This window comes from Lichenostomus cassidix, unplaced genomic scaffold (genome assembly GCF_008360975.1).
Source record: "Lichenostomus cassidix isolate B80296 unplaced genomic scaffold, HeHo_3.0 HiC_scaffold_34, whole genome shotgun sequence".
NCBI lineage: Eukaryota > Metazoa > Chordata > Aves > Passeriformes > Meliphagidae > Lichenostomus > Lichenostomus cassidix.
Window position 1 is genome coordinate 2,157,911 of NW_028147431.1, and position 18,124 is coordinate 2,176,034.

General features: G+C 50.5%; 3 protein-coding genes across 6 annotated transcripts in view; all 3 read right to left on the reverse strand.

Moving 5' to 3' along the window:
- The window catches only part of LOC146423154 (very long-chain acyl-CoA dehydrogenase, mitochondrial-like), a 29,921-nt gene extending 26,738 nt beyond the window's left edge, over positions 1 to 3,183 (reverse strand). For 2 of the 4 annotated variants that reach the window (XM_085045160.1, XM_085045159.1), the window contains exons 1-3: positions 2,986 to 3,111; positions 708 to 776; positions 184 to 256 (exon numbers count right to left, since the gene is read on the reverse strand). In XM_085045160.1, the coding sequence (XP_084901286.1) occupies positions 184 to 232 (49 nt within the window). In that variant the 5' untranslated portion in view covers positions 233 to 256; positions 708 to 776; positions 2,986 to 3,111. Of the gene's footprint in view, positions 1 to 183; positions 257 to 707; positions 777 to 1,518; positions 1,559 to 2,985 lie in introns of all 4 variants that reach the window. The other 2 variants (XM_085045162.1, XM_085045161.1) reach the window with 2 other exon arrangements.
- Positions 3,184 to 6,637: 3,454 nt separating this feature from the next.
- Positions 6,638 to 14,991, reverse strand: PHF23 (PHD finger protein 23). Its single transcript, XM_085045206.1, has 6 exons — positions 14,936 to 14,991; positions 13,768 to 13,799; positions 13,378 to 13,470; positions 9,262 to 9,795; positions 8,328 to 8,358; positions 6,638 to 6,870 (listed from the first exon to the last, which is right to left on the reverse strand). Exons 1-6 carry the CDS (start codon positions 14,955 to 14,957, stop codon positions 6,668 to 6,670), a joined length of 915 nt encoding a protein of 304 aa, XP_084901332.1. The 5' UTR covers positions 14,958 to 14,991; the 3' UTR covers positions 6,638 to 6,667.
- A 1,408-nt stretch (positions 14,992 to 16,399) lies between these two features.
- Positions 16,400 to 18,124, reverse strand: part of GABARAP (GABA type A receptor-associated protein) — a 44,776-nt gene continuing 43,051 nt past the window's right edge. The window contains exon 4 of the mRNA XM_085045226.1: positions 16,400 to 16,622. Within this exon, the coding sequence (XP_084901352.1) occupies positions 16,557 to 16,622 (66 nt within the window). The 3' untranslated portion in view covers positions 16,400 to 16,556. The remainder of the gene's footprint in view (positions 16,623 to 18,124) is intronic.

Sequence of the window (18,124 nt, forward strand, 5' to 3'; positions counted from 1 at the left end):
AATTCACTCAAATTTCCCCCAAATTTTGCCCAAATTTCACCCAAAATTCACTCAAATTTTACCCAAATTTCCCCCAAATCACCCCAAATTTAATTCAGATTTTCCCCTAAAATTCCCCCAATTTTCTCCCCAAATTTCTCCCCAATTTCCCCCAAAACTCCCCAAATTTGGGCTTTTCCTGACCTGAGGGATAAGGGAAAACTTGCTCCGAGTTGAGTTTCCCCAAAAACATCCCAACGGCGAAGGATTTGGATTCCTGAGGGGAAAAATAATTTTGGGAACCCAAAAAACCCAAAATTCATCCCAAAAACCTGAAAATTCATCCCAAAAAACCCAAAATTCATCCCAAAAACCCAAAATTCATCCCAAAAACCCCAAAATGCCACCCTAAAAACCCCAAAATTCCACCATAAAAATCCTAAAATTCACCCCAAAAACCTTAAATTTTTCTCCAAAATCCCCAATTTTCCCCCCAAAATCCCCAAATTACCCCAAAAATCCCCAATTTTTCCCCCCAAATCCACCCCAGGACCCCAAAATCCCCAAGTTTTCCCCCAAATCTCCAATTTTCCCCCAAATTCCACCCCAAACCCCAAATTTCCCCCAAAATCCCCATTTTTTCCCCCAAAATCCACTGCAGGACCCCAAAATCCCCAATTTTCCCTTCAAATTTTTCTAAAATTCCCCAAATTTCCCCCCAAAGTCACCTGCAGGCTGCTGTGGGGTTTGGGGGGAGCAGAGGTGGCAGAGGAAGTTCCAGTTTTGGGGAGAACAGCCTGGAAAATGGGAAAAAAACCCAAAAAATTATCAGAAACACCGAAATCAACCCCAAAAATCCATCAGGAATCCCAAAATCCCAACCAGGACCCCAAAAAACTTTCCAGCATTCCGAAAATTCACCCAAAAAGACCCAAAATTCTTCGATTTTCACCACCCAGGAATCCCAAAAATCGACCAGGAATCCCAAAAACTCTCCAAGATCCCAAAATCTCAACCAGGAACCCCAAAATCTCCTTCAGGAGCCCAAAATCCACCCAAAATCCCCCAAAATCTCCTCCAGGACCCCAAAAATCCCATCCAGGTCCCCAAAATCCTATCCAGAACCCCAAAATTGACCCAAAATCCACCCCAGATCCTCCAAAATCCACCCCAAATCTCCTCCAGGACCCCAAAAATCCTATCCAGGACCCCAAAATCTCCCAAAATCCACCCCAAATCTCCTCCAGGACCCAAAAATCTCCCAGAATCTCCCAAAATCCACCCCAAATCCCGTCCAGGACCCCAAAAATCCCTTCAGGACCCCAAAATCCACCCCAAATCCCCAAAATCCCCCCAAAAGTTCTCCCCCCTTGACCTTTCCCCCAGTTTCCACCGCCTGACCTTTGCCCTACTTATGACGTCACGCGGGGAGGGCGGGGCGGAGCTTGGAAGTGAATTTTTGGGATTATTTTGGGGATTATTTTGGGGGGGTTTGGGTGATTTTTGGGGGGTTTTGGGGTTTTTTTTGGGGTTCCCTACCTGTGCCTCCTGCGTGCTCTGCAGCCTCGACCCCCCGAGTCTGGAAATTTGGGGTTTTGGGGTTAAAAATCATCCCCAAAAACGAATTCCCACCCTCCTCACCCCAAATTTTGGGGGTTTAGCCGAAATTTGGGATCTCCCAGCCCCCAAATTTGGGATTCCCCCGAATTCCAGGAGCCCCGAAATCCCAGAATTGCCCGAAATCCCAAATTCCGACTCCCCCAAATCCCAATTTCGGGATTTCCCAAAATTCCAGGATCCCCTGAATTCCAAACCCTCCAAATCCCAATTTCGGGAACCCCGAAAAATCCCAGAAACCCTAAATTCCCAACCCTCAAAATCCCAATTTTGGGAAACCCAAAAATTCCAGGATTCCTCTAAATTCCAAACCCCCAAAATCCCAATTTCGGGAACCCCAAAATCCCGATTTTTTTTCCCCCAAATCCCCCCAAATTCCCGAACCTTCCAGAACCCCCAAACCCCAATATTGAGACCCCAAAATTCCAGGATCCCCCAAATTCCGATCCCTCAAAATCCCAATTCCCGAAACCCCAAAAAATCCCGAAATCCCAAATTCCAAACCCCCAAAATCCCAATTCCAGGAACCCCAAAAAATCCCGAAATCCCAAATTCCAAACCCCCAAAATCCCAATTTCGGGAACCCCCAAAAATCCCGAAACCCCAAATTCCGATCCCTCAAAAATCCCAATTTCGGGAACCCCAAAATCCCGGATTTTCCCCCAAAACCTCCAATTTCGGGAACCTCAAAAAAATCCCAATTCCGGGAACCCCAAAAATTCCCAGAAACCCCAAATTCCGAACCCCCAAAACCCCAATTCCAGGAACCCCAAATAATCCCAGAAACCCCAAATTCCCAACCCTCCAAACCCCAATTCCGGGACCCTCAAAATCCCGGTTTTCCCCCAATTCCTGAACCTTCCAGAACCCCCAAACCCCAAATTCCAAACCCCAAAAAATTCCGGGACCCCCAAAATCCCGATTTTTCCTCCCCAAAATCCCATTTTTTCAGAACCCCAAACTCGGAACCCTAATTCCCGACCTTCAGAACCCAAAACCCCAATTTCGGGAACCCCAAAAAATCCCGGAAACCCCAAATTCCGAACCCCCAAAATCCCAATTCCAGGAACCCCAAAAAATCCCGGAAATCCCAAATTCCGAACCCCCCAAAATCCCAATTTCGGAAACCCCAAAAATTCCCCTCAAAACCCCAAATTCCCGAACCTTCCAGAACCCCCAAACCCCAATTTCGGAAACCCCAAAAATCCCAGAAACCCCAAATTCCAAACCCCCCAAAACCCCAGTTTCGGGAACCCCAAAAAATCCCAGAAACCCCAAATTCCCAACCCTCAAAATCCCGATTTTTCCCCCGTTTGCCAAACTCCCCCAAAACCCCCCAATTCCCGAACCTTCCAGAACCCCCAAACCCCTCACCCCCCGACTCCTCACCCGGGCGGGAATCTCCTCAGCAGCCTCATGCTCGCCCCGAGCCCCAAGGCCGCCATATCGCCGCTCCTGTCGCCGCTCTGTCGCGATAGATCGCGAGCTGTCGCCGCTCTGCCCCTCACTCGCCCCTCCCCCCCTTTTCCCCTCACGAAGGTCAGGGCGGTGGGCGTGGCCAGCGCGGGGCATGATGGGAAACGCGCCCAGCCCGCCTTTTTCTATGCTAATTTATGGTAATTTATGCTAATAGAGCGCCGTTGGTCACGCCCCCGCCGCGTTGCCATGGTGATGTTGATGTGGGCGTGGCTTGGAGGCTCCGGCGGGATTGCGGTGAGGTAAATTAAGTAAATAGTTCGGATTTTTGGGTGGTTTTAGGGTTTGATTTGAGGGTAAATCCCTCCGAATTAATGCGTGATTTGGCGGATTTAAATTTAAAGAGAAAGTTGGGTTTTTTTGGTGGTTTTTAGGGTTTTGTTTCAAGGCGGACCCCCACAAAATAATGGGTTATTCGAGGGGTTTGAATTCGAAGAGAAACTTGACTGTTTCGCTGTTTTTAGGGTGTCATTTTAGGGGAAAACACCCCCCCCCCCATTAATGGAGAATTCTCGCCTCATATTCCCTATTTTCCCCTCATATTTTCCACCCTTTTCCCCTCACAATTCCCCATTTTCTCCTCACGTTTCTCACCTTTTCCCCCTCATATTTCCCACCTTTCCCCCTCACATTCCCCACCTTTTTCCCTCTCATATTTCCCACTTTTTTCCCTTATATTCTCCACCATTTTCCCCTCACATTTCCCACTCTTTCCCCCCCATATGCTCCACCTTTTTCCCCTCACATTCCCCACCTTTTTTCCCCTCACAATTCTCCACCACTTCCCCCTCACATTTCCCACCTTTCTCCTCACATTTCCCACCTTTTCCCCTCACAATTCCCGCCCTTTCTCCCTCACGTTTCCCACCATTTTCCCCCTCATATTCTCCACCTTTCCCCTTCACATTTCCTCACCCTTTTCCCCTCACATTTCTCACATTTTCCCCTCACATTCTCCACCACTTCCCCTCACAATTCCTCATTTTCCCCTCACATTTCCCGCCTTTATCTCCACACATTTCCCCTCACATTTCCCACCATTTCCCCCTCTCATTTTCCCCAATTTCTCCTCACATTTCCCCCACCATTTCCCCTCACGTTTAGCACTTTTTCCCCCTCACATTTCCCACTCTTTTCCCTCACATTCTCCACCATTTCCCCACCCTTTTCTCTTCACATTTCCCGCCCTTTTCCCTTCACATTTCCCCTCATATTCTCCACCATTTTCCCCACCATTTCCCCCTCACGTTTATCAGTTTTTCCCCTCACATTTCCCACTTTTTCCCCTCATATTTTCCCCAATTTCCCCTATTTTCCCCCTCACATTTCTCACATTTTCCCCTATTTTCCCCAATTTCCCCTCACTATTTTCCCCTCACATTTCCCACTTTTTCCCCTCACATTTTCCCCTCACATTTCTCACATTTTCCCCTCATATTTTCCCCAATTTCCCCTCACATTTCTCACATTTTCCCCTCACAATTCCCTACCATTTTCCCCTCACATTCCCCACTTTCTCCCGTCATATTCTCCACCATTTCTCTCACTATTTTCCCCTCACATTTCTCATATTTTCCCCTCATATTTTCCCCAATTTCCCCTCACATTTCCCCTCACATTCCCCACTTTTTCCCCTCATATTTCTCACATTTTCCCCTCACAATTCCCACCTCTTCCCCTTCCATTTTCCCCCATTTCCCTCCCTTTTGGTAAATCCTTTCTGAATTTCCAGACACACAAACAAACCCCAAACCCCACGCAGCTACGAAGCAACGGCGCCATTTATTTACAATTCTGGAGGCTGCAGCCCCCGAAAAAATCCAAAATATTATCCTTCAAACAAAGAGGGGAAGGGAATAAAAGCTGTGGGAGGGGAAAACCCCAACATCTCCCCTCAAATTCCCCCGAAATTATGTTTTAAACACCCCCAAAAAACTCGGGGGAAGCCCCCCAAAAAAAGTGGGGTGCAGGGAACGTTTAGAAAAATAACACACATGAAAAAACTCGTTTCCAAAACGTCGTTTTTTGGGGACAGAGAACCCCAAATCCATCCTCCCCACCCCGATTCAGGGGTGGAAACCCCAAAAAATGTCGTCGCAGAGGTGGAAAAACCCCAAAAACCTCAGGAATTTGGGGTTCAAATTGGTGCCCTGGGGGGTTCAAAACCCCAAAACCACCTTTGACCTCACAGGAGTCCCAAGAATGTTGATTTTGACCCCAAAAAATTGTAACACAGGGTGATGGAACCCCAAAAAACTCCTTTTTTTGGGGTGCTGGACCCCAAATCCACCCATTTTTGGGGTGTTTTCCCCCAAAATCTCTTAATTTGGGGTGTGGGACCCCAAATCCTCCTTTCCTGGGGTTTGGGAACCCCAAAATTTCATTATTTGGGGCAAAAAAACCCCCAAAAACTCCCTATTTTAGGGGAGAACCCCAAAATATTTTTGTCTGGGGTGAGGGAACCCCAAAATCCTCTTTTTCTGGGGGGTTTGGGACCCCAAAATCCTCTTTTTCGGGGGCTTGGGACCCCAAAATTTAATAATTTGGGGTGAGGGATCCCAAATTTCTCCCTTTCTGAGGGGAAAATCCCCAAATCTTCCCATCCTGGAGGTGGAAAACCCCAAAAAATCATGATTTGGGGTAAGAAAATCCCAAATTTGTACCCAAAACCCTCCTGTCCTGCAGATGAGGGACCCCAAAAATCTCCCTCCCGGGGTGGGTGAGGAATCAAAACCCCCAAATTTGTAATTGGGACCCCAAAATTGCACCATTTTTAGGAGGAAAACCCCAAAATCCTTCATTTTGGGGACCCCAGAACCACGTGATTTGGGGGATTAGTAAAAAAAACCCCAAATTTCTCTATTTTTAATTGTGGAAATCCCAAAAATCTTACAATTCTTGGGGATTTTTAAAAAACCCCAAAGCCTCATGATTTGGGGATGAATTACAAACCCCAAAAATCTCCCAATCTGAGGTGAGAATTTCCCCAAAAAATCCCGTTTTTGGGGCCCCAAAATCTCACACTTTGAGGATTTCAAACCCCAAAATCTCACCATTTGGGGATTTCAAACCCCAAAATCTCACAATTTTGGGAATTAAAAACCCCAAAATTCCACTATTTTTAGGGGGAAAACAATCCCAAAACCCCAAACTCTCACAATTTTGGGAGATTTCCAAATCCCAAAATCTCACCATTTGAGGATTTCAAACCCCAAAATCTCACAACTTCAGGAGATTTTCAAACCCCAAAATCTCACCATTTTGGGAGTTTAAAACCCCAAAATTCCACAATTTTGGGAGTTAAAAACCCCAATTTCGCACAACTTCAGGAGATTTCCAAACCCCAAAATCTCGCAATTTCAGGAGATTTTCACACCCCAAATCTCACAATCTGAGGATTTCAACCCCCAAAATCTCAACTCCTGGAGGCTCCAAACCCCCAAACCCTCCCGACCGGAGACCTGCCAACCCCCAAAATCCTCCGGAAATTGGGATTTCACCCCAAAATCCTCCGGAAATTGGGATTTCACCCCAAAATCCTCCAGAAATTGGGATTTCACCCCAAAACCCTCAGGAAGTTGGGATTTTCCCGTTTTTAGGAATCCCTGGGGGCAGCAGGGGTGGCCCTGCGAGGTCCTTCGCGGCATTTTTGGCAATAGAAGACGTCAGGAACGTTGTTCTTCTTGACTTTGGCGCAGGAGAGGTGAATCCACGTGCCGCACTGGCTGCACTCGATCATCGGCCGGCCGGCAAACGGCTTCTGGCAGTAGCAGGTGATCAGATCCCAGGAGTCGTCACCTGGAATTCATTAAAATATGGGGAATTAAAATAAAAATATAGGTGATTAAATCCCAGGAGTCGTCACCTGGAATTCGTTAAAATATGGGGAATTAAAATAAAATTATAGGTGATCAGATCCCGGGAGTTGTCGCCTGGAATTGGGGGAAAATGGGGGAAAAATGGGGAATTAAAATAAAAATATAGGTGATTAGATCCCAGGAGTCATCGCCTGGAATGGGGAAAAATGGGGAAATTAAAATAAAAATATAGGTGATCAAATCCCAGGAGTCGTCACCTGGAATTGGGGAAAAATGGGGAAATTAAAATAAAAATACAGGTGATTAAATCCCAGGAGTCATCGCCTGGAATTGGGGGAAAAATTGGGGAAAATTAGTAAAAATTATAGGTGATTAGATCCCAGGAGTCGTCACCTGGAATTCATTAAAATATGGGGAATTAAAATAAAAATATAGGTGATTAGATCCCGGGAGTCGTCACCTGGAATGGGGGAAAAATGGAGAAATTGATAAAAAAATATAGGTGATTAGATCCCAGGAGTTGTCACCTGGAATGGGGGAAAAATGGGGAAAAAATGGGAAATTAAAATAAAAATATAGGTGATTAAATCCCAGGAGTCGTCGCCTGGAATGGGGAAAAATGGGGAATTAAAATAAAAATATAGGTGATTAAATCCCAAGAATCGTCACCTGGAATTCATTAAAATATGGGGAATTAAAATAAAAATATAGGTGATCAAATTCCAGGAGTCATCGCCTGGAATTGGGGAAAAAATGGGGAAATTAATTAAAAATTAGAGGTGATTAGATCCCAGGAGTCGTCACCTGAAATTGGGGAAAAATGGGGAATTAAAATAAAAATATAGGCAGTAACAGGTGATCAAATCCCAGGAGTCACCCGACTCCACCATGATATCCTCGCCCATCCCCCTCGCTGGTACCCCAAACCCCCAAACCCCAAAATCCCCACATTTCACCCCAAATTTCCCCAATTTCACCCCAAATTTAACTCACCCGACTCCACCATGATGTCCTCGTCCATGACCCTGCCGTCCCCTTCGCTGGAGCTGCCGTCCCCTTTGCTGCAACCTCAAACCCCCAAACCCCCAAAATCCCATAATTTCACCCCAAAACCCCAAATAATAACTCACCCGACTCCACCATGATGTCCTCGTCCATGACCCTGCCATCCCCCTCGCTGGAGCTGCCGTCCCCCTCTTTCAATCTCCTCTCTGGTACCCCAAACCCCCAAAATCCCACATTTCACCCCAAAATCCCATAATTTCACCCCAAACAACTCACCTGACTCCACCATGATGTCGTCATCCATGACCCTGCCGTCCCCCTCGCTGGAGCTGCCGTCCCCCTTTGCCGGAACCCCAAACCCCAAATCCCCAATTTTTCACCCCAAACCCCCACATTTCACCCCAAAATCCCATAATTTCACCCCAAACTCACCCGACTCGACCATGATGTCCTCGTGCATGACCTGCCCGTCCCCCTCGCTGGAGCTGCCGTCCCCCTGGCTGCAACCCCAAACCCCAAAACCCCCCAAAATCCCCACATTTCCCCCCAAATAATAACTCACCCGACTCTACCATGATATCCTTGTCCATGACCCGTCCATCCCCCTCGCTGGAGCTGCCGTCCCCTTTGCTGGAACCCCAAACCCCCAAAATCCCACATTTCACCCCAAAATCCCATAATTTCACCCCAAACTCACCCGACTCCACCATGATATCCTCATCCATGACCCGTCCGTCCCCCTCGCTGGAGCTGCCGTCCCCCTGGCTGGAACCCCAAACCCCCAAACCCCCACATTTCACCCCAAAACACCCTAAATTCTCAATTTTTCCCCCAAATAATAACTCACCCGACTCCACCATGATATCCTCATCCATGACCCTGCCATCCCCCTCGCTGGAGCTGCCGTCCCCTTTGCTGGAACCCCAAACCCCCAAACCCCCACATTTCACCCCAAACCCCCAAATTTCCCAAAATCCCCAGTTTTTCCCCCAAACTCACCCGACTCGACCATGATGTCCTCATCCATGACCCGTCCGTCCCCCTCGCTGGAGCTGCCGTCCCCCTTGCCGGAACCCCAAACCCCCACATTTCACCCCAAAACACCCCAAAATCCCCACATTTCACCCCAAAACACCCCAAATTTCCCCAATTTCACCCCAAATTTAACTCACCCGACTCGACCATGATATCCTCATCCATGACCCTGCCCTCCCCCTCGCTGGAGCTGCCGTCCCCCTGGCTGCAACCCCAAACCCCAAATCCCCAATTTTTCACCCCAAACCCCAAAACCACCCAAAATCCGCAGATTTCACCCCAAAATCCTAAATAACTCACCTGACTCCACCATGATATCCTCATCCATGACCCTGCCATCCCCCTCGCTGGAGCTGCCGTCCCCCTCTCCGTCGCGGCTGGTCTCGGTGCTTCCCCCCTCCTTGCCCAGCCCGGCTCCCCCCAGCTTCCCCTCGGGGGGCAGCGGCGGCGGCGGAGGAGGAGGAGGAGGAGGCGAAGGAGGATCTTCCTCGGACTCTGTGTCGCTCGGTGTCACCCTGCCGCCCAGCGCCTCCCTGTCGCCCTTCTTCCAGCGCCGCTTCTTGCTCTTTTTCAGCCGAATTCGCCCCAAATCTGCCCTCCCGCCGCCCCGCGATCCCCCCGAGTCCCCGCGGCGGCTGCGGCGATCCCTGCGGCGGGGAGGAGGAGGAGGAGGAGGAGGAGGAGGAGGAAGGTCGAACAGAGAGTCCTTGAGGCGCATTTTGTCCAAAATCGAGGATTCCGAGGTGCCCAAGCCGCGTTTTTTGGAGGATTTGGCTTTGCGGACGAAAGTCTCGATGGTTCGGAGCGCGGCTGGGGCGGAGCTCCAGGCAGGTGTGCCCTCGGGGTGAGCCGAGCTGGGGCTGGCCTGGGGAAAAACCCAAAAAATAGAGAAAAAATTGAATTTAAAATTGAATTTATGGTTGGGATTTGTACTGGGACGGAGCTCCAGGCGGGTGTGCCCTCGGGGTGAGCCGAGCTGGGGCTGGCCTGGGGAAAAAACCCCAAAAAATAGAGAATTACCCCCAAAAATAGAGAAAAAATAGAGAAAATTCAGTTTGGGATCTGTATCTGAGCGCGGCTGGGGCGGAGCTCCAGGCAGGTGTGCCCTCGGGGTGAGCCGAGCTGGGGCTGGCCTGAAAACACCCAAAAAACAGAGAAAAAATTGAATTTAAAATTGAATTTATAATTGGGATTTGTACTGGGGCGGAGCTCCAGGCGGGTGTGCCCTCGGGGTGAGCCGAGCTGGGGCTGGCCTGGGGAAAAAACGGGGAAATTAGCCAAAAAATAGAGAAAAAATTGAATTTAAAATTGAATTTATTATTGGGATTTGTACTGGGGCGGAGCTCCAGGCAGGTGTGCCCTCGGGGTGAGCCGAGCTGGGGCTGGCCTGGGGAGAAATTATCCAAAAATGTACAAAATATAGAGAAAAAAATAGAGAAAATTCAGTTTATAATAGGGATTTGTACTGGGGTGGAGCTCCAGGCGGGTGTGCCCTCGGGGTGAGCCGAGCTGGGGCTGGCCTGGGGAGAAATTATCAAAAAATAGAGAAAAAAATATAGAAAAAATAGAGAAAATTCAATTTATGGTTGGGATTGGGGCTGGCCTGGGAGAATTATCCAAAAATGTACAAAAAATATAGAAAATTCTGTTTAAAATTGGGATTTATATCGGGGACAGGGGAGCTGGGGCTGGCCTGGGAGAAAAACCCAAAAAAATATAGAAAACATATAGAAAAAAATATAGAAAATTCAATTTAAAATTGGGATTTGTACCGGGGTGAGGGGAGCTGGGGCTGGCCTGGGAGAAAAACCCAAAAAATACCCAAAAAATAGAGAAAAAATATAGAAAATTCAATTTAAAATTGGGATTTAAATCGGGGTGAGGAGAGCTGGGGCTGGCCTGGGGAGAAATTATCAAAAAATATAGTAAAAATATACAAAAAAATATAGAAAAAATAGAGAAAATTCAATTTATGGTTGGGATTGGGGCTGGCCTGGGAGAATTATCCAAAAATGTACAAAAAATATAGAAAATTCTGTTTAAAATTGGGATTTATATCGGGGACAGGGGAGCTGGGGCTGGCCTGGGAGAAAAACCCAAAAAAATATAGAAAACATATAGAAAAAAATATAGAAAATTCAATTTAAAATTGGGATTTGTACCGGGGTGAGGGGAGCTGGGGCTGGCCTGGGAGAAAAACCCAAAAAATACCCAAAAAATAGAGAAAAAATATAGAAAATTCAATTTAAAATTGGGATTTAAATCGGGGTGAGGAGAGCTGGGGCTGGCCTGGGGAGAAATTATCAAAAAATATAGTAAAAATATACAAAAAAATATAGAAAAAATAGAGAAAATTCAATTTATGGTTGGGATTGGGGCTGGCCTGGGAGAATTATCCAAAAATGTACAAAAAATATAGAAAATTCTGTTTAAAATTGGGATTTATATCGGGGACAGGGGAGCTGGGGCTGGCCTGGGAGAAAATACCCAAAAAAATACAGAAAACATATAGAAAAAAATATAGAAAATTCAATTTAAAATTGGGATTTATATCGGGGTGAGGGGAGCTGGGGCTGGCCTGGGGGAAAAACGGGAAAATTAGCCAAAAAATAGAGAAAAAATATAGAAAATTCAATTTAAAATTGGGATTTGTACCAGGGTGAGCGGAGCTGGGGCTGGCCTGGGGGAAAAACCCAAAAAATAGAGAAAAAAATATAGAAAATTCAATTTAAAATTGGGATTTATATCGGGGTGAGGGGAGCTGGGGCTGGACTGGGAGAAAAACCCAAAAAATACCCAAAAAATAGAGAAAAAATATAGAAAATTCAGTTTTTGGTTGGAGTTTGTATTGGGGTGAGCAAAGCTGGGGCTGGCCTGGGGAAGAACAGGGAGAATTACCCAAAAATGCACAAAATTCACTTTAAAATTGGGATTTTTACTGGGTGGATGAAATGCACAGCAGGGGATTGAGATATGTTGGAATTGCACCCTGAGGAGCTCAAAATTCACCCAAAATTCACCCAAAATCCACCTCAGGGAACTCAAATCCACCTCAGGGAACTCAAATTCACCCAAAATTCACCCAAAATCCACCTCAGGGAACTGAAATTCACCCAAAATTCACCTCAGGGAACTGAAATTCACCTCAGGGAACTGAAATCCACCTCAGGGAACTGAAATCCACCTCAGGGAACTCAAATTCACCCAAAATTCATCCAAAATCCACCTCAGGGAACTCAAATTCACCCAAAATTCACCCAAAATTCACCCAAATCCACCTCAGGGAACTGAAATTCACCCAAAATTCACCCAAATCCACCTCAGGGAACTCAAATTCACCCCAAGGAACTCAAATGGACCCCAAAATTCCCCCTAGGACTCCAAAATTCACCTCAGGGAACTCAAATTCACCCCAAAATCACACCTAGGACTCCAAAATCCACCTCAGGAAACTCAACTTGACCCCAAAATCCAACCCGGGCTGAGAGAATTCATCACAGGAAACTCAGATTTGTCCCAAATGTCACCAGGATCCCCCAAATCTTCCCAAAATCACCCCAAATCCACCAAAATTCACCCCAAATCCACCCAAAATCACCCCAAATCCCCCCAGGACCCCAAAATCACCCCAAATCTACCCAAAATCACCCCAAATCTTCCCAAAATCACCCCAAATCCTCACAAAATCACCCCAAATCCTCACAAAGTCACCCCAAATCTACCCAAATTCACCCCAAATCCTCCCAAAATCACCTCAGGAGCCCCAAATTCACCCCAAATCCTCCCAAATTCACCCCAAATCCTCCCAAAATCACCCCAAATCCTCCCAAATTCACCCCAAATTCACTCAAAACATCCAAATTCACGCTGAACCTACTCCGAACCACAAAACCCTCCCCAAACTCACCCCAAATCTACCCAAACTCACCCCAATTCACCCAAAATCACCCCAAATCCTCCCAAATTCACCCCAAAATCTCCCCAATTCCCCCCGAACTCCTCCCCGCCCCAACATGGCGGCGCCGCGCAAGGCACGCCGGGATTTGCAGTCCCAGCGCCAAGCTCCGCCTACACCTCCCAGCATCCCCCGCGCGGCCCGAGGGGCGTGGCCAACACAGCAGCGCCGCCATTGGTCCTTTGTCAGTGGGCGTGGCTTCCCCATTGCCCAACCCGTGGTGGGCGGGGCTTGGGCGGTGCAGCCACGCGATTGGCTGAGGGGAATGAAGGGGCGGGGCGAGGCGCGCTGTCAATCACGCGGGGCGGCGGCGGAACCGGGAGGGGAACCGGAGAGCTCCGAAATGGGGTTTGGGGACCCGGAAACCGCTCGGGAACCGGTAAACCACCGGCCGGAGCATCTCCGGAGCCTCTCGGTGCTTCCCGGAGCCTCTCCGGTACATCCCGGAGCCTCCCGGTGCCTCTCCGGTACCTCCCGGTATCCCCCGGTTACCTCGGCGGCCGCCGGGATGTATCCCGCGTAGGCCAAGACGAAACTGCAGAACTTGTTGAAATCCTCGATGGTTCGGCGGCGCTTCTCGGGGGGCTGCGGGAACCGGGAGGGATATCTCGTTAGAGCACCGGAAACCCACCGGGAGCACCGGAAACCCACCGGGATTTCCCCGTTAAACCCACCGGGATCTCCCGTTAAACCCACCGGGATTTCCCCGTTAAACCCACCGGGATTTCCCCGTTAAACCCACCGGGATTTCCCCGTTAATCCCTCCCGGTTCTCCCGGTACAACCAAACTCCCCGGGAAGGTTGAACAGACCGGGAATTCCCGGTTTTTGGTCCCTCCCGGTCCCTCCCGGTCCCCCCCGGTTCTCCCGGTGTTTCTCTCACCTGCGGCTCGGTTTTCAGCGGCGGCAGCGCTTCTGGGAACGGGAGAGAGGAGAGTCACACCGGGACCGGTACCGGGAGCGAGCTGTGCGCCCCGGGAACCGCCCGGGACCGGGACCGGAGATAGGAGAGACCCAACTGTACCGGTACCGGTACCGGAGAGCTGAGAGCTCAAACCGCCCGGTACCGGAGAGCTGAGAGGTTAACCCTACCGGTACCGGAGTAAGGAGAGCTCAAACTGTACCGGTACCGGAGAGCTGAGAGACCCAGCACCACCCGGCACCGGTACCGGAGATGGGAGAGACCCAACACCACTGGTACCAGTACCGGAGAGCTGAGGGGTTAACCCTACCGGTACCGCAGATAGGAGAGCTCCAACTGCACCGGTACCGGAGATAGGAGAGCTCCAACCACCGGTACCGGTACCGGAGCTCTGAGGGGTTAAACCGCCCGGTCCCGGAGCTAGGAGAGCTCAAACCGCCGGTACCGGAGATAGAAGAGCTGAGAGACCCAACCCCACCGGTACCGGAGCTCTGAGGGGTTAAACCGCCCGGTCCCGGAGCTCTGAGAGCTCTAACCCCGCCGGTACCGGAGCGCTGAGGGGTTAACCCTACCGGTACCGGAGCGCTGAGGGTTTAACCCTACCGGTACCGGAGCGCTGAGGGATCTACCGGTACCGGAGCGCTGAGGGTTTATCCCTATTGGTACCGGAGCGCTGAGGGTTTAACCCTACCGGTACCGGAGCTCTGAGAGCTCAAATCCCACCGGTACCGGAGCGCTGAAGGTTTAACCCTGCCGGTACCGGAGCTCTCAGAGCTCTAACCCCATCGGTACCGGAGCTCGGAGGGTTTAACCCTACCGGTACCGGAGCTCTCAGAGCTCTAACCCCGCCGGTACCGGAGCGCTGAGGGTTTAACCCTACCGGAGCTCTGAAGGCCTCCCGCTACCGGAGCTCTGAGAGCTCCAACCCCGCTGCTACCGGAGCTCTGAGGGATCTACCGGTACCGGAGCGCTGAGGGTTCCAATCTCCTCGCTACCGGAGCTCTGAGGGTTTAACCCCGCCGCTACCGGAGCTCCCAAGGCCTCCCCGGTCCGGCCGCTCTCCCGGTCCAACCCCTCCGCCGCCGCCCCGGGATCTCCCCGCGGTCACTCCCGGTTCCCTCTCCGGTACCTCCGCCGCCCGACTCGGCCATGGCCGCTCCCCCCGTTCTCTCCCCCCGTTCTCTGCCCCCGGTTCCCCTCTCCCTTCCCCTCTCCCGTTCCCCTCTCCGGTACCTCCGCCGCTCCCCTCCCCGTTCTCTCCCCCCGGGGATCTCCCCCGTTCCCCTGCTCGGTTCCCCTCTCCGGTAGCTCCGCCGCCCTGCTCCCCATGGCCGTTCCCCCGGTTATTCCCCGGTTCCCCTCTCCCGGTCCCTCCGTTTCCCGGCTCCCCATGGCCGCTCCCCTCCGTTTCCCCCGGTTATTTCCCGGTTCTCCTGTCCCGCTCAGTCCCGGTTCCCCTCCCCGTTCTCTCCCCCTGGTCAGTCCCGTTCACCTCTCCCGGTTCCCCTCTCCGGTACCTCCGTTTCCCGGCTCGGCCATGGCCGTTCCCCCCGGTAATTTCCCGGTTCCCCTCTCCCGTTCCCCCCCGTTCCCCTGTCCCGGTCACTCCCGGTTCCCTCTCCGGTCCCTCCGTTTCCCGGCTCGGCCATGGCCATTCCCCCCCGTTCCCCTGTCCCGGTTATTCCCCGATTCCTCTCCGGTACCTCCGTTTCCCGGCTCCCCATGGCCGCTCCCCCCGGTAAATTCCCGGTTCCCCTCTCCCATTTCCCCCCGGATCCCCTGTCCCCGTTCCCCCCGGTTTTCCCCTCTCCGGTACCTCCGTTTCCGCGGCTCCCCATGGCCGCTCCCCGTTGTTAGTCCTCTGTTCCCTGTCCCCGTTCCCCCGGTTCTCCTCTCCGGTACCTCCGTTTCCCGGCTCCCATGGCCAGTTCCCCCCCGTTCCCTCTCCGGTTATTCCCGGTTCTCCCTCTCCGGTACCTCCGTTTCGGCCCGGCCATGGCCTGTTCCCCGGTAAATTCCCGGTCCCCTCTCCATTCCCCCCCTCGCTCCTGTCCCCGTTCCCCCCGGTTTTCCCCTCTCCGGTACCTCCGTTTCCCGGCTCCCCATGGCCGCTCCCCCCGCTCTCCCCGTTCCCCCGGTCACTCCCGGTTCCCTCTCCGGTCCCTCCGTTTCCCGGCTCGGCCATGGCCATTCCCCCCCGTTCCCCTGTCCCGGTTATTCCCGATTCCTCTCCGGTACCTCCGTTTCCCGGCTCCCCATGGCCGTTCCCCCCGGTAATTTCCCTGTTCCCCTCTCCCATTCCCCCCCGTTCCCCTGTCCCGTTCCCCTCCCCGTTCTCTCTCCGGTACCTCCGTTTCCCGGCTCGGCCATGGCCGCTCCCCCCCCGCTCCGCCGCCGCTCCGTCCGGTGCCGCCTCGCTGCGCGCCGCCCCCGCCTGGCCACGCCCCGCCCAATCACAGCACCGCGCATGCGCTAATCCCGCCCCCTCGGCGAGGCCACGCCCACATGCCATTCACATACCCAACCTAATTATGCAAGCCCCGCCCACCACGCCCCGCCCACAAACCCCGCCCCCTATAAAAGCCACTCCCACTTCCGGTGGAGGCCCAGAGGCGCTCCGTCGCTTTTATTGGCGGGAGGGGCGCGGGGAGCGGAACGAGGAGATTCTGAGGGGAAAAAAGGGGATTTTGAGGGGAAAAAGGGGGTTTTGGGGCTCCGGCGGGGCTGGCGGGAGGGAGGGCAGGGCTGGGTCAGGCTCCGTACACGCTCTCGTCGCTGTAGGCGATGTAAAGGAAGAAATCCTCCTCGTGGTGTTCCTGAGGGAGCAGGTTGGTGAGAATCGTGAGGGGAAAAAATGGCGAAAAATCGCTAAAAGTGGGATTTTTGGGGTTCGGCGGGATCGACTGAAGCTCCCAAACATCCCCGGGATGGATTAACCCGAAATAGCCAAAAATTCCCCTCAGGAGTTTTGGGTTTTTGGGATTTTCCGATTCCTCCTCCCCTCCCTGCCCTGAGGGTTTTGGGGTTTTTTCCCTAAATATTTTTGGGATTTTTAATCACCCTCATCCCAAATTTCCCCATTTTTATCCCAGATTTCCCTCCCCGCCAACATTTTGGGGTTTTTTTTCCCAATGTTTTCCCACTTTTTCTTTCCCCTCCCTCCCAATTTCCCTCCTCATTCCCAAAATTCCCCTTTTCCATCCCAAATTTCCCCAATTTTTATCCCCAAAACCCATTTTAACCCCATTTTCCCCCTATTTTTTCCTATTTTTTCCCCTTTTTTTTCCTATTTTTTCGCCTTTTTTTCACTTTTCCCCCCCAATTTTTTTCGTACTTTTCCCAAATTTTTTCGGAGGTTTTCCCGAATTATTTTTTTATGATTTTTGTGATTTTTATGATTTTCAGACCTGGTAGAGCTGCCCCATGGTGGCATTTCCAAATTTCCCATCCAATTCCCAAATTCTCCTTTTTCCATCACAAATTTCCCAAATTTTTAACCCTCGAAGTCCCATTTTTTTCCCTATTTTCGCCATTTTTTCACCGTTTTTTCCCCATTTTTCCCCCATTTTCCCCCCGATTTTTTTCATGCTTTTCCCAAATTTTTTCCCAAATTATGTTTTATAATTTTGGGTGTTCTCCAGACCTGGTAGAGCTGGCCCATGGTGGCATTTCCAAATTTCCCATCCCAAATCTCCCAAATTTCCCAAACCTCCTGATACTTTTAACCCCCAAAACCCTCAAAAATCCCATTTTCTCCCCTATTTTTCCCCATTTTTCACCCATTTTTTCCCCTTTTCCCCCCAAATTTTTTCGTGCTTTTCCCAAATTTTTTTTGGTGATTTTCCCTAATTATTTTTTATAATTTTGGGTGTTTTCCAGACCTGGTAGAGCTGCCCCATGGTGGCATTTCCAAATTTCCCATCCAATTCCCAAATTCTCCTTTTTCCATCCCAAATTTCCCAAATTTTTAACCCTCGAAATCCCATTTTTTTCCCTATTTTCTTCATTTTTTCACCGTTTTTTCCCCATTTTTTCCCCATTTTCCCCCCGATTTTTTTCGTGCTTTTCCCAAATTTTTTCCCTAATTATTTTTTATGATTTTGGGTGTTTTCCAGACCTGGTAGAGCTGCCCCATGGTGGCATTTCCAAATTTCCCATCCCAATTCCCAAATTTTCCAAACCTTCCCTGATATTTTTAACCCCAAAACCCCCCAAAATTCCATTTTTTCCCCATTTTTTTGCCTTTTTTTCCCAATTTTTTCCCCTTTTTTCCCCCATTTTCCCCCCGATTTTTTTCATGCTTTTCCCAAATTTTTTC